Below are 15,791 nucleotides of genomic sequence, written 5' to 3'. Positions count from 1 at the left end.
TGTCACCAACCATGCCTTTGAAAAATAGACTAGAGCTAAAACTAAAATTGTTTGTGGCCTCAAATCTATCATATAAAGCAAATTCAAAAAAAAAAAAAAAACCAACCACAAACTCTTCTCACTAAAAGAATATCATTAACATTAAAATAACCTTTTCCATAGCTTTAATTGGTATAAATGATAACTCTTTCTGTTTATTGTAGAATACAACAACTTTTCCTCTCTTATCTCAAATAAAAAATAAAAAAAAAAGATGAAAATAAAGTTTGAGGCCAAAATCAGCTTTGTTCTTGATTCATAAAAATTGAAAGGACCATGTATTTGTAGTTGCAAAAGTTTAGAGATTAAAATGCATATTTTGCACAAACTTTGTTAAAGCCACTTATTCCCTCCGTGTTTTTCACTCTAGTCCCTTCTTTTTCAATCTCACACTTTCTTAACAAATTAACCCAAATTGAAATTCAATTTGGCAATTTAACAGTGAAATTTAAAAAAAGATTAGTTTGTAGTGTAACTGCGAGAGAGGCTATGGTCCATTGTGGAAAAGTAATTCCCCGTGCCTTTTAGTTTATAGTGTAATGTAATAATACACTTAAGTCCTCTCTTTTTTTTTTCTTGCAGATTTTAAACAAAGTCATCTATATCTAGGCTAACGGAGTAGGCTAATAAAAAAAAACTACAATAAAGTTAATTTGTATAGCAAAGAAAAACAATAAATAAATTAGAAACATATAAAGAAAGATAAATCATAAAGCTATAATAAATTTATAAAATAAATTGCAATAAACTTGAATTAAATTTGTGTATCAGACAAATTAAAAAATTATAACGAGATATGTTATCTCAATACTAATTTTAAAATATAACTTCTATCTAACAAAATAGAAAAATAACCAATCTAGGAGTTTTTTTTACTAAAAAAAATCTTAACTCATGTAATGAATTAAAATCCATCCTACACAGTGAATCAAATAACCTAAACATATTTTTAAAACATATATTTTTTAAGCTAAATATAAAAAATATTTATTTTTTTATTTTTTATATCAATACATCAAAATCATTCAAAAACACTAAAATAATATCAATTTAATGTTTTTTAAGCTAAACATAATTTTAAAACATACTCCAATATACTTTTAAATATAATACCAAATAATCACTAAAAAATACCATACGTCTGTATTACTAGACAGATATATAAACTGCATACACTTCTTCACTTTCCTTGATGATATCACCTGTCTCTTTACTAACAACCCACCTATCAACTTTCATCTATTCAAATGTTTACTGTATATTTTGGATATCAACAATAATCCAATGTTATATTATTGGATCTCAAGAGAAAATTAAATAATATCGATGTGATACCTAAAAATTTGAAGTTGATGACACAATCATTAATCTCACATTGATTCTCATGTCTTCGCCATAAATTTAATTTGAAAAAGTTTAAACTACGTACCATCTCTACCTCTGAATTCATTCAGCACTTCATCTGTCATCTTCTTCGTGCAAAATCTCGAACTCCAAATCTCTTCCAATCATCTTTTAAAAAAACCCTTTAAAAATAGCTACTTCATCTTCAACCACCCTAGTTTCCTCGAAACAATGCCTCAAAAACATGATTGAACTTCAGCCAAACGCTTATTTCAATATTTTTAGAATATATTTGAGAGTGTAATAAATTTAAATAATTTTAAAAAAATTTAAAAATTAAATAAAATTTATTTTTTTAAAAAAATACAGTTCAATCTTATTTTCAAATACACTTTTAAACTATATTTATTAACATGGTTTATGTGGTTTAAATTGCAGTTAACTTGAAAAAATATAAAAAATGATGTTTTTTCAAGTTCACTGCATTTTGAAACACGATATTAGCACATATAGATAGACATGCATTTACTAAGATTAATGGAGGTATTTTGTCCTCATCGATCAATGTAAAGTTTTAAACTCTTGCAAGCCTCTAGTTTCATTTCCAATGAAGACCGACCAAGTGCCATTATTGAATGTTAGTTTCTGGACAAAAAGATAAAGGTGGAATTAAATCTTGGCCAAGCTAAAAGAAAAATTCAAGAAGTCATGGCATGACCTTGGTATTTACAAACTGCTTCTGGCCACCAAGTATAACATCAGACCAAACATACCACTCTTGGGAGCAGCATTTTTGTCCTGATCGAAGTCTAGCAACGTGTTTGTCTGCATGATTGCTACCAACCTTTTAGATCCAGGGGTAATCTTTAGAGCCAACCCCCATGGTTTGGAGGTGGAAACAGATGATCGATACTGAAAAGGTGGTCTGAAGATTTGAAATCCGGTCAAGCATATAATGCCCATATGAGAGCTGAGATGAAGAGTACCTTGAATTTCTAAATGAGAACATGTTGCTGGAGTAATGTTTCCTGGCTTGAGGTCACGTTGAACCAGTGGCTCTGGCTTGGTCTGATGGAGAAAGAGCAGACCAGTGGCTATCTCAGCCGCAATTCGGAACCTTTTATTACATAGAGCACCATCAAGTTTCATAAACAATAGCTAGTAATCTATCCAGTCTCCAAGTACTCCTAACGAATCAAGTCCCATGAAAAAGCCTCAGAAGTTCTTCTACATACAATTGATCTACCATGCAAGAACAACCTGCCACGGACATGTCAGCACCATCAGCAAGCTCATAGTCTCACAACCACCTTAGTTTCTTAACCAGGAGCCCCATCAGTAACTCCAAGCAAGAAGCAAATAAACAATCAAAATCAAATAGGAAAAAGAAAAACTTGGAAAGATAAAAGACCAAAGAGTGTGCAGATGCTGCTAGGAAAGTGGAAAAAACCTCATCAACATCAACAACAAAAAAAAAAAGTAAAGACAAATCAACTGTGGTTATGCAAAAGAAGTAGAAAACCCATCTCTCAAAAACTTCCAAAAGCATAAACAAAGGGATGGAGATACATGGGAAAAAGAACAGCTTATTAGAAACAAAAAAAAAAGAGAGACTAAATTACTTAAAAACTTGATAAAATAGTCAATTATAAAAGATAAAACTACGGTTTATAAAACTACTAAATACTAATTAATTATCATAAATACCTCTAGCTTTTGGGGTTCCATTTCCATATACCTCAACCATGTACTTTGCGAGGGTTTCTTGGAGGCGACCCAAAAATGAGAGATTGAATCTAAGCTGTTGATATAAAACCATGAGAAAAATCCAATGGTGGATAAGAAGTCCAAGTCATCTGTCCATGTCAAAATGATTTCCCTCTCATACCAAACCCAACAATTTGACGCCATTTTACAGCTGTCATAACTGAGATTTCCTTCTTGTCACAAGTTAAGTTTGATTCGAGGGGGAGGAAAGAATTGCACTGGACACAAGGTTGTTTTCAAATCAAATGAACCTTAGACAATATGACCATCAGGATTTAGTTATAGCTATACGCGTATTTTATTAGTGCAGGGTTTGTTAAGAAAAGATGCCACGTGTGGCCAGTAGCGAGAATATAGGAAGTTATCTTCATATATAAGATCTGTAACAGAATTGGAGAAGGATAATAATGAACATAATGAATTAATGTTGAGCTGAATTCGTGGAATTCTGCTTCTATCTCTCTCTTCTTCTTCCATTTGCTCACTAACCTGTAAACACCATGAATGGAACTTGGCTACCAGCCATTTCCATCACCAAGGCACCTCTGGGTGTTATCCAGATTGGTTCCAGTCAATCAGACACGCACATTTCTCCTTTTATTTTCATTTTTTATTTTCATTCTTAAAATCTCTAAGCAGTTAGGAGGAGGAGGAGAAGTCGAGTCTACTGATGGGTTTGCTACTACCACTGCTGCTTCACTTGTTCGTGCAAAAGATGACAGTGGTTTTGTTAAATGGTATTTACTTGCGTTCCCCCCCTCCACTTTTTTTTGGGGGGTTTTCTTATTTTGTGCTATTAATTTGAGTTTGGAGATTTTCAAGAAATGTAGCTATGATTTGTTTGATTTTTTTTAAATCTGGGTTTTTCTATTTTTGTGTTCTTGAATTGATTTTGGGGTTTAAAATTATGGGTTCTTTGATTTTTTTGAAGAAATTGAGTAACCTAGTTGATTTTTGAACAAACTCTGTTTCTGGGTGTTTCTAGTTTTGTGTTCTCGACTTGATTTTGGGTTTTCAATCATGGTTCTTTGAATTTTTTAAGAAAGAGGGAACCCGGTTGCAGAAATTAAGGAATCAATGATGTAATTCATTTTTTTTATTTTTTTGAATTGATACATGCAGTGAAGAGTGCAAGAAGGATATGCCAGTGGCTTTATAAGTTTCCAAGGCCGTAGTCTTGATGCTAAAATCAAGATGAATTCTGGTTAGTTCAGTTCCTTAATGTAGTCTTGATACTAAGAGGCACTAATTTTGTTCTGCTATCTGATTAATCAACTGATTGTTTGTTATGATTTGGGGATTGTGAATTAGTGATTTGGTTTGTAGGAAGACAGCAACCTTGACAGAGCCGAAAGCGAAGAAAGAGGAGAAGGACAAGGATCAAAATGCACTGAAACGACCTCCCATTACTTTCTTTCTCCTCATGTAATGCACTGAAACGAAAATGCACTGAAACGACCTCCCATTACTTTCATTCTCCTCATGTAATGCCCTTTGTTGCTTGTTTGTGTGGTGTAATATAATGTGATGATAATGTGTGAATATGGGGAGGGGGGGTTTGTATTGATATGTGTTGTTCTTTAATTAGGGGTGATCTTAGGAAAGAGTATAAGGAAGGCAACCCGCACTCTAAGGATGTTAAGAAGATAAATGAAACGTAATAGTTTTGTCATTTTCAATTTTATTATGTTGTTCAGGTTGATATACTAATAATTATAAGGGTTGATCTTGGGAAAGAGTATAGTAATGCTAACGCTGCATTTGATGAAATTCAGGTTGCAAGGGAAGGTGGTAAGAGATGGAAATCAATGACCGATGAAGTGAGTGTTGGTTTATCTCTCTATGTTTTTTTTTAAATCATTGGTGGACACTTATAAGCTATTGAATGATGAGAGTGGTCTGTAACTGTTATGTTTTGATTTCGATTTGTTTCAGGAGAATAAGCCTTATGTGGATAAGGCTGTTGAGCTTAAGGCAGGGTATGCTGAAAATAAGGATGTGAGTTCAGAATATCTCCTCAATTTATTGATTTAATGAGAATGTTGTTATGAGATTTAGAACCTTCAAGCTTAATCCTTTAATGAGTTTCGGGATTGTGCCTGAAATCTGATACGTTTAAAATCTCTTGAAAGTTGTTTGTCCTGTTGTTTAAAATCCTTGAGAGAAACCCACTAAGCTGATTTGATTTGAGCTCCACTGAGGATATTACATCTGGCAATTTGATCTCTAAAATATCAAACTTCAATTGGTTATGTGACAGCTTGAGCTTTTGCAAATTAGACATGTTGGTGAAGAAACCACTAATGTTATCTATTAGAAAGTTATCAGATAGGTCTCAAGAGCTCAAAGAATCTGGTCTTGTAAATTTTAGAAGGTTTTCTTTGAGTTTACAGTTAGCTAGATGAACACCTGAAAGTTCTTTATCTTTGATCCAAACAAGAACTGACCCTAAACTGAGGTTGTTGTAAGTCAGGTCTTTTGATAATAGACGAGGAAGACCCCTACCTTGAATAACTGGCAAAGGATTTGAGAGTTCATTTCTGGATAAGTTAAGGTGCCACATGTTTTGTAAGTTTGAAATGGATGAAAGAATTTGACCTATAAGACCATTAGAACTCAAAGAAGTGTAAGAGATTCTTGATCTGCAGCTTCTCAGCCCTTCTCCTCTCTCTTATTCGATTGAGTTTTGGGCTTGCTTTTGTGAGACATCTCGTTGCTGGTGTGGCTTTTTTTTCTCTGATTCGCAGGTCATTCATTCCTGGATTGGTGCACTATAATGATTGCCCATAAAAAGGGCTTCAATTTGGCAAGTTGTTCATATTATAATTTGTGTCGAGGGAAGTGCTGATTGAGCGTCCTATTCATCTGGGACCGGTTTCCTAGGGCCTGGCCATTCCATCTTCTCTGTGGGTTGGTGGCTAGGTATGGTCTTCATGCAACCAGGTTTGGTAAAGCCTTATTTTCAGTTTCATTTGATTTGCTTTTTTTATTTATTTCCTGCACCCCCTTACCACTCCATTTCACTTCGTTTTAGGATGGGCTGCCATGTTTGCTTTGGCTATCATAGCTGCCCTGATTAGCTTATTTCCCATCGTGTCAAGTTGTCTAATTTTTTTATTTAAGAGAGTAACGAATGGGTAGTTGTTTTCCCCCCCTTGAAAAGCGTGGTTGTGTGCTCTCTCGGTTTCTTTCTTGCATTTGTTTTTTGGTTGTTTTCTCTATGCTGTTCTTGGCTTTGGTTCCTTTTTTTCTTTTTCTTTTTCTCTTGGCAACATCTGTTCATTGTTAATTTTTTATTTCAATTGTGAGGATGGCTGTAAAAATTGGTTTTGCTAATCTTTGTTGAATGTTTTTGGGCTGTGGCTGTATCGGTTGTTTTGATCTATTTGCTCTGTATCCATTTTGGCTTTTGGTTATTTTTTGCTCTAGCAATCCCTATTTGGTGTTTTTTCTTTGGGTTTTTTTATTGTTTTGATAGGTTAACCAGAAGATTTGACATCTTATACGTTGGTTTTTTTGGTTTTGGGTTTTGTTTGCCATGTGGGGCCTCTTCTCCTGCGTTTCCAGCTTTGTTGGGTGAGCTTACGTGGTTTTATTTTACTGGTAAGGCCAACCATTGAGGTCCTTTTCAGCTCTCTTTTTTTTCCTTTAAAGATTAGTGCATTCATGAGTTGTTTTGTATTGTTTTATGATGTTGTTCCTTTGTGGATGTTCTAGACTTCAAGTTTGTTGCTCTTGGTTGTGGCTGGCTGGGTGCTGAAAAAATTTACTTCTTTGGCTGTTTTTGCGTTCATAAGTAGCTTCATGTTGCGTGTAGATGCATGTTTAAAGATTCAAATTTTTTTTTACTTTAATTGTGGCTACTTGAATGCTAATGAGGTTTCCTAGAAAATTTTGATTATGCTTTAAAGATGATTCACTAGATGTTCAACACTTTCAAGGCTACATGTTTCTTAAAGGATGATGCACAAAGGAGTAAAAAGAATTCATTGGTTGCTAAATGTTTAGGATTTGGTTTTTTGAAAATCAACACTTTTGTTCTACTCTTCTTTCCTCTTCCCTCACCTTTGTTTTCTAATTTTTATTGTGGAACATCTATCACTTGCCCTATTGTTTTGATGTCAACTCTGCTAGGATCACACCCATTGTCTCCTCAATCAGCTTATTGGTCTTCTTTCAAGGATCTGACGGTACATCTCACTTTTTTTCTTTCGCTTACACATGTTCTTAGCTTCTCATAGTTGTTACTTTGAGTACCCCCCCCCCTCCTTTACTCAATCCTTATCCATCTTTCTTTTAAGTTTGCTTCTACATAGTTGTTATGCTCCCAACCTCCATTTTTACTCCGGAAGCAGTTCCTTTTGTGTTTTTTTTGCTGCTGCAGTTGTTTTCTCTTATACATTGTGCTTGCACTCTTTTACCCTTTTTGTTTTTTATCCAACATTTCGTTTCATTTCGCTGGCTCAGCATCCTATTCATCACTAGATTTGTGACTTTGCAAGGTGCTGTTTATGTTGGTGCTCTGTTAGCAATGTCGATCCTATAATCAGGTTTTTAAGAGGCCTTTATTCTTCTTAGTCTCAAGGAATGCGTCAAATGTATGGAAGATTAATATTCTAAAATATTTTTTTTAGTTTGTGTTAATCTACTCAACACGAGGATAATTGCCTACTTAGCTACAAAATGAAATATTTACATTCATATCCATATTAACCGCTTCTATCTTAGTGAGAAGCTGTCAGCTCCATCCATTTTTACATTCTGACTGTCGCACGTCCCCCGCACGGCGATTAGGCGATTTTTCATCTGTTTTGCTTGATTGATTCATTGGAGTCGCCACCTAGTATTTCATTAAGGGTTACTAAGAAACCCAGATGTACTGATCTTTGTCAGAGATTAAAGGGTAAGAGACTGGTTGTGGCTAGGAAAGGTATTAGCACCCCTAGCACACCCTACCTGAGGTAAGCTGCTTTGCGGTTTGATGTGATTTGAAAATTTGAAATATTAATTAAATTCCAAGGTTTTAATAAATCAGTTATTAAATCCCAGAATATATGTAAAAACATGTTCTTACATTTTCATGGAAAATATAACATGATTTTATTTGTCCTCAAGATATTTAATCATATTCAAATTAAACAATTAATTCTTTTTGTCTTTTTTAACATTTATAAAACATGTAAAATAAAATACACACACACTCGTCACTTTTTACTATAATCAACTCACACATCATTTTTACAAGTTACAAAATAACAAAATTTAAAATAAATCAAATACAATGCAAAAATTACAAAAAAATAAACCCCAAAACTCCAGGAATTGATGGGAACATCTTCTGGGATCCGCCGGAACAGTGCTGGGAACATTTTCTGGGCATCTGAAAAGTGGCGGCGCGTGAACCCACGCGCCACTGCTACTGTTGGAACGCGGGCCATTGAATCTGAAGCCCCATAGTCTCCTCTTTACTCCTGCATCGGCGGTGACCTCCACCGTTTCTCAAGAAGAGAAATCTAGCTAGTTTAAGGTTCAGCCTTCTTTCCCCTTCAAATCTTCTCCACCAGTGGAGATTCATTGTCGCCTGAAACAGAAAAAAATATCACAACAGCAGTTGGTTTTAATTATTTTACAGGTCTGTTCTCATTCTCCTTTTTAGCTCTGGCGGCTATGGGAGACGAGGAACTGGTTCGGTCGGCGGGGAGAGGTTGGTTCTGTGGGGGAAAACCGGCCCGGGTTCGGGGAGTTCGGTTGGAAGTGGAACGGGGTTCGTGGCGCCGCTGTGTGTGGGCTGCTGTCGAAGGAAGACGGCGCTTCTGTACGGGGAGGGGCCGTTGCTACTGGAAGAAGGAGCTGGGTCTGCCGGATCTTTGGACGGCGCTGCTGCAGAGACGCCGCTGGTTTGCCCAAATTTATGGGCGGCTGGAGTGAGGGTAGATCTGTGGAAGCTGGGGGTGAGGCCTCTCGGTTCAATAGGGAGGAAGATGGGGCTGAGGGGGAGAAAGTGGAGCTGGGAAAATGGGGGGGAGGTCTGTGTGCAAGCGGCTCCTCCCCTCTGGTGGTCTTTTGACCAAGAAAAGGGGAAGACTTTGGGCGGCTTGTTGGCTGGGACTTGAGAGGAAATGGGGGCTTCGGGTTTTTTCGGGTCAGGGAAAAAAAAAGCAGAGGCAAGGACGTGAGGCTGGCCTGGTTTGGGAGAAGAAGCTCCTAATTCAAAACCTCAGGGCCGGGGTCCCTCTTCCCTCTTTGAATGGGGGTGGCGGCTGCCTGGTGATGAAGATAGGTTTAGGGTTTTTTTTTGTTTTTTTTCTTTTCCTCAAAATGTTCTCCCCGGTGAATAAAATTTTCTTCCCCCTCTTTTTTCACTGTAGCGTGGCATTTATAGGAGAAATGTGACTTGGCCAAAATCACAATGGTCCCTCAACTTTTCCTTTCCTTTCCTTTCCTTTTTTTTGTTGTAAATTTTAATTTTTCTTATTTTTTTGCATTTTTGAAAGCGAGTAATATCAACGTCAACTCAACAAGGCAAATCAGTGATCATAAAATTTACACGTTAAAAGTTGAACGCGTTCCAAATGCCTTTGAAAATTTAAATTCTTTTGAGATGACGTTAAAAATGCTAAAAACGATGCAAATATATCAAATATGCATTTTTTGGGGTTTTCATTGTTTTTTGCTATTTTTTTTTTCTGAAAATTTATCAAAAATATGGGTCAAAAATTGGGTAGCAACACTGACAAACACACTTATCTCATAAACACCACAGAAAACTATACAAGTCACACGTCTATCCCAATAAATTAACACTAGTCTGTATAAGCTTCAAATAACCATTCCATGGCGTCGCGTCTTGGAGGTTTCTACAACAGTTAAAATAGCTAACATGGTGTTAGCCATTGAAAGATAAACAACGCTAAAATTCAAAATGGTTGGAGTTAGATAATGTATTATCAATATATAATTTATAAATCTATATTTTATATAAACTGGAGCCAAGTTTGCCTTTTTCTTTTTTTCTTATTTAAATCTTGGGGTCAACTAAAGAGTGTTTTTAGCTTTAATTGTATTTGCTACTAAAAAGTGATTCGTTGGCAATCTCAGTAATAATCTTATTGGTTGTTATTAAATGAAATTAGCTAAGTTAAAATTGGTTAGGCAAGAAATGATTAGATAATTTTTTTTAAAAAAGTAAAAGTCTAATAACATTTTAAATTATTGACTTCATGGTTATAATTTTTCAATTTTAACAAATCATCATTAAATTCATATTTATATAAAGTATTTAATTTTAAGATTTATAGTGGTTTGTTTTAAGAATCATAATTGTATATAAAGTTGATGATTTTAAAATAAATAATACTGCATAGACAATGCAATAAATATAAGTTAAATTATCTTGTAAGAATGATATTAGAAGAATGTTGGATGGCTATTGATTTTATCATTGATACGTATATATTTTGATACATAGTAAAATTAAGCTAATTAATAATGGCATGTGATAGTGTCGGTCCCAATACATTCCATCTCGAAGTTATTTGTAATGCACAGAAATAATTTTAATTTAAATTATTTTGTGATATTAATATTACAATAATGAGTGATGGTTATTGATATTATCATTGATTACAAGTATAAAAGATAATAAGATATCAGTCTCTAATAATTGCTTTTGATTATGATTGAAATAAACCATTTTTAAAAATAAGTGGAACCAATCATTATCTCTAATAATTGCTTTTGATTAATTTTGATAAAATATGTCTAAAGAATGTTGGGATATGAGAAAGAAACCATTTTTAAAAGAATGAAGTCTAATTATTGCTGCTTTCATTATTTTGAATTCTTTAATTGGTTCTCTCTCCTCTCTGCATACTACAAAGTAACGGAATAATTGAAAACCCCAACTTACCTGTACACGTGTCCGTCAAAATAGTCTAAACATTCGTAGACTATCACATGCCATTATTAATATTACAATAACCAGTGATGGTTATTGATATTATCATTGATCACAAGTCTAAACTTTGTTGACATAATAGTAAAAAGATAATTAGATATTATGATTGATTTGGTTACTTTTGATAAAATATGTCTAAAGAATGTTGGGATATGAGAAATAAACCATTTTTAAAAGAATGAATTCTAATTATTGCTTTCATTTTTAATTGGTTCTCTCTCCTCTGCATACTATAAAGAATGAATTCTAATTATTGCTGCTTTCATTATTTTGAATTCTTTAATTGGTTCTCTCTCCTCTCTGCATACTACAAAGTAACGGAATAATTTAAACCCCAACTTACCTGTACACGTGTACTCTCTATCTTATATGAATTTCTGGGAGATGAGAAATCTTGGGCCACTCAGAGCCATTCTCCTTTCTACAATTTTCTGATAGATGTCGACATCCCCCCCAAATCCACAATTCCTTTAATTTGGAGAGGCGTTGAATGGCTGTTGAACTTGGCAGATACTTGAGATTCTTGCACCCAGAAATCCAAAGAGATTGAAGAGAAGAAAGGTTGGCCAACCAATATGGCAATGCTTCCTCAAATTCCTCACCGTTGAAACCAATTATCCACAATGTCTCGAGGGCAGTGAGGTGTTGAAGTTGGTGGGGTACACTCTTCAGTTTATCCCATCCATATATCCTGAGGGATTTGAGGGACCCACTCAAGTTGAGGTGTTGGATTGAGTTTAAAAGTCCTGCAGGAAAAGCCTCCATCTCCTCTGAGTAACCACCGATGCCCAATTCCTTCAGTTGGGTGAGGCCGCCTAAGCAATCATCCTCTGGGAAATAACTCAAACTGGGACACGTGGTGATTTCTAATTCAACAAGAGAATGCAATTGTCGTAAACCATGCCAGTCAATACTGATGAGCTTATCACAACCTCTAATCCATAATGTTCGAAGCGAAGACAATTCTTGTAAATCACTGATATGGATAAGCTCTCTCCAATCCTCTACCCACAATTCCTCTAGAGATGCGCAACATTGTAGTCCGCTTGGAAGAGCTCCCATTTTACACCCACTAACAATCAATGTCTTCAAAGAATACAATTCTCCGAAATCACCGGGAATTGAGATCAACTCAGGGCAGTTACTTATATTCAATTCCACCAGAGCTGTGCAGTGTTGTACGTTTGGAATGGATGTCAGCTTTGGACAATCAAATATCCTTAAAATCTGATGAGACGTGAAGCCATGAAATTCACCAGACAAATATCTCAGTTCATCACATCCGTCAATTACAAATTTTACAAGAGATGAAAGACCACATATCGGAATGCTTTTCAACTTTCCACACCGCTGAATCCGCAATACTTCAAGAAAAGGAAATACTTGATAACCTTCTCCACCTGGTACCATCCATTCTTCAAGACCATCCATACCCCACAAAGTGAGTTCTTTTAGTGCTGGAAATAGTATGGCTGCACTGCCACTGCTGCTACTATAGAACTCATTGCCTATACATTTCACATTAGGCATTCCACGTATCTCTAGAATCTTAAGGCGAGGAAGACATCCAAGTGTTGGGAGTTGCCTCAACTTGCTGCAGCCATTCAATCTCAGCCCCGTCATATTATTGAGTTGCAATGTAGACATCCATGATGGGAAATATTCACCTCCATAACCCTCAATTGTCAAGCTTCTTATGTCTAGGTGAGGCTGCAGGCCTTCCAGCACATACTCGTTGTTAACATTGCTGTTACCTTCATCATCACTCCATTCAAACACCAATTCGTTCATTCTTTTTTCAAGCAGTTTTGCCTTCTCAGCTTCTTCTCCGTCTCTCACTTGCTCAAGCTTGCTTATCTGCAATTCTCCTCTTAGTTCATTCAAACACCCCAGCTCTTCAACCATATGATCTGGACCCACAGCAAATAAAGGCAGAGTTTGAAGGCGTGTTAAGAGTCCCACCTCATCTGGCACTAGCTTTGGATCATCAAAATGAAGATGTCTCAAGCTCACTAAATTCCTCATTTTCTTGGGAAGCTTTTCTAGTGACTTGCAATCAGTGAATCTTAATGTTTCCAAATGGTAGAGCTTGGTGATGGATTCCGGCAATGCTCTGATAGCAGTATCCGAGACATCAAGATATCTCAAATATCTCAGCTTGCAAATTGAATCTGGTAACTTTGTGATACCAGACCGTCGCAATTTGAGAGTTCTCAAGCTTTTGAATTTCCAAGAACCATTCAATACATCAACCATTGAGAAAACAGTTCGCAATTTTCTAGCATCAACCGCTGGAAATGCTGCCTCAACATCCCCACGAGATATGAGATTTAGATGACGAATATGAGATGCGCCATCAACAGCCGAATCCTCCTCCAGATTTAACACTTCTGATTTTGAGACCTGCAATGCAAGATCATGCACAAGATCATGCATCTTGCAACTTGTTACGATCTCACACTCATTCCTTTCGACATCTTGGAAAAAGGAATTTGCAAGCAAGTCATTGAAACACTTATCGCCTTCGTCTTCCATCCTCCCATTTGATGGCCTGAGAAAACCTTCAGCCATCCAAAGTTGAATTAGCTCTTCCCTTCCTATTTCAAAATCTTTAGGAAAAATAGAACAGTATGCAAAACATTTTTTCAATGTTGGCGATGACAAGTAATCGAAACTGAGTCTCAATATGCGCAAAGCTTTATCTCCATCCTGAGAATCCCAAATTCTACTATTTAGAATTGACCGCCACTCCTGTGCCTGCTTTCCGTGAAGAGTTCCTCCCAAAACTTTAGCAAGTAATGGAATCCCTCCACATTTCTTAGCAATCTGTTTTCCAATAGACTCCAACTCTGAAGCTATTATTGCTCCTCCACCCCTGCTCACCTTTTGCTTGATAATGGACCAACATTGATCATCTGATAGTTTTCCTGGCTCGTGCTGACTCCCTGGAGAAGTCTCCATCATGTCTGCGACTTGCTTACTGCGGGTTGTAACAACAACAGCATTCCCATTCTTGCTGTTAATTTTTAACAGTTGCTCCTTCAAATCATCCCACTTAGCATGGTCTTCATTCCACACGTCGTCAAGAACAAGAAGAAGTGTTTTCTTTTCCAGCTTTTTCTTAAGGTTCTCCATAATTGCATTTAGGTTGCTCAACCTACTTGTTGTTTCATCAACATTTTGCAACATCTCTCCTAAAATCCTCCCTTTACTAAAATCATTAGAGACACAAACCCATAGAGTCACATCAAAAAGCTTTTTCTCCCTCGCTAATTGATAAATTTTCTTTGCTATGGTAGTCTTTCCAAGACCTGCCATCCCCACAATAGGGACAACAGACAGAACTTGTTGACCGATCGAGCCAATCAGCAATTCCATGATTGTAGAGACATCATTGTCTCTTCCTACTACAACTTCTGAGCTTTCAAGCAAGGAATCTGTCTCTCGGTCTATATCCCGGATAACTTCAGGAGCACTCTCTACATGTTGAGATGCAATTCCCAGCCCAAAGCGAGTTGCAAGTTTCTGAATCTCATCCAGTGATCCATTGATCTCCTTAACTTTATGACCCATATTCAGACGGAATGCAACAGGGTTGTGCAGTGAAAAGCAGTCACGTACCTTTCCCTTCTTTTGGTTTTTTCGGAGAATCTCATAAGCAAACTCGTCTAGAACCTCTTCAGCATCGTAAGCTACATCTTGTAGCTTCTCCAGCCAAAGCTTCGCAGAATCGTCTGTTACGGGCCTTCTGGCTGCATCTTTGAGCTTAGCTTTGATCATGGTCAAAGACTCTTCCAGCTTTTGCAGCTGTCCCTCCAATCCCCAAGCAAGTCTGATCCCTTCAGCAGCTATGGAACTGACCCTTGTCAAAGTCGCCTCCATGGAAAACGTAAGAAAAAGCTCTGCTGCCATATTCTCTTGTTTTCTTTGGGAAATTGTTTTCTTTGGGAAATCAAAGAAGAAAGATTGAGGAAAGGAGAGATAAGAATGGTCTGAAAGTTGTGAACGTTTTGGAATGATGAGATGCGTTCAACTTGAAAGCAGAGGGTCCCTCCCTCACTGTACTAATTGATTGATGGCAGTTGGCAGTTGGCAGCATCTTCCACGAACCACTGCTGTCAAACTTGTCAAACTTGGCATGCTGAAGCCAAGACAAGGACCCTGCCTTCTTATCTTGTGCGTCCAAATCCATCTAAGCCTGTAGACAACTTGAAAGCAGAGGGTCCCTCCCTCTCCCTATATTCTGTTGACACGCACAATGAATCTAAGAAAGTAGTGTCAGTACATAGACTTCGGTTGTGTATGAAATTAGGATTGAAACTACATTTTTAAAATTTTCGAATTTTTTTAATTTAAAATTAATTTTTTATATATTTTTATATGGTTTTAATATATTAATATTAAAAATAATTTTTAAAAATACAAAAAAATATTTTAAATCATATCCGGTCCCATATTTCCATAATCTGTTATCCAGACGGTTGTTTTTTAGGATTTTACTTTTTGAATTTCCCCTCTAAAATTTGGAATTTTCTGCTATTTTTTTTTAATTTCCTGTAAATATTGACGATGCAATGGATGCTATTTTTTCTGCTTTATAAATTTGTTGAGCCATTTATTATTGTTATTATAATTGATTTAATAACTAAAAAGTCCTTATAATTTAATGTTACAACTTTATCAC

At 36.1% G+C, this 15,791-nt stretch overlaps 1 protein-coding gene and 2 long non-coding RNA genes across 18 annotated transcripts; 1 reads left to right on the top strand and 2 right to left on the bottom strand.

Moving 5' to 3' along the window:
• Positions 1-1,979: 1,979 nt before the first annotated feature.
• LOC133683058 (uncharacterized) lies at positions 1,980-3,195 on the bottom strand. Its single transcript, XR_009836750.1, has 2 exons — positions 3,091-3,195; positions 1,980-2,643 (listed from the first exon to the last, which is right to left on the bottom strand). It is a non-coding gene; the product is annotated as an uncharacterized LOC133683058 (long non-coding RNA).
• Positions 3,196-3,746: 551 nt separating this feature from the next.
• LOC133683056 (uncharacterized) lies at positions 3,747-9,582 on the top strand. 16 transcript variants are annotated; one of them, XR_009836749.1, is made up of 7 exons: positions 3,747-3,887; positions 4,273-4,354; positions 4,477-4,575; positions 4,926-4,970; positions 5,086-6,072; positions 6,718-6,753; positions 7,285-9,582. It is a non-coding gene; the product is annotated as an uncharacterized LOC133683056 (long non-coding RNA). The 16 variants fall into 16 exon arrangements; XR_009836744.1 differs by having other exon boundaries at positions 6,868-9,582; XR_009836746.1 differs by having other exon boundaries at positions 5,086-6,093.
• A 1,765-nt stretch (positions 9,583-11,347) lies between these two features.
• On the bottom strand, positions 11,348-15,147 carry LOC133683055 (disease resistance protein RGA2-like). The gene has a single exon (XM_062106563.1). The coding sequence runs from the start codon at positions 15,017-15,019 to the stop codon at positions 11,468-11,470; it is 3,552 nt and encodes a 1,183-aa protein (XP_061962547.1). The 5' UTR covers positions 15,020-15,147; the 3' UTR covers positions 11,348-11,467.
• Positions 15,148-15,791: the final 644 nt, after the last annotated feature.

This window comes from Populus nigra, chromosome 2 (assembly GCF_951802175.1).
Source record: "Populus nigra chromosome 2, ddPopNigr1.1, whole genome shotgun sequence".
In the NCBI taxonomy this organism is placed as follows: domain Eukaryota; kingdom Viridiplantae; phylum Streptophyta; class Magnoliopsida; order Malpighiales; family Salicaceae; genus Populus; species Populus nigra.
This window is presented reverse-complemented; position numbering and strand designations above follow the sequence as displayed.

Bases quoted from the DNA above. Each gene is read 5' to 3' on its own strand.
- LOC133683055 (XM_062106563.1), bottom strand. From the start codon at position 15,019: ATGGCAGCAGAGCTTTTTCTTACGTTTTCCATGGAGGCGACTTTGACA.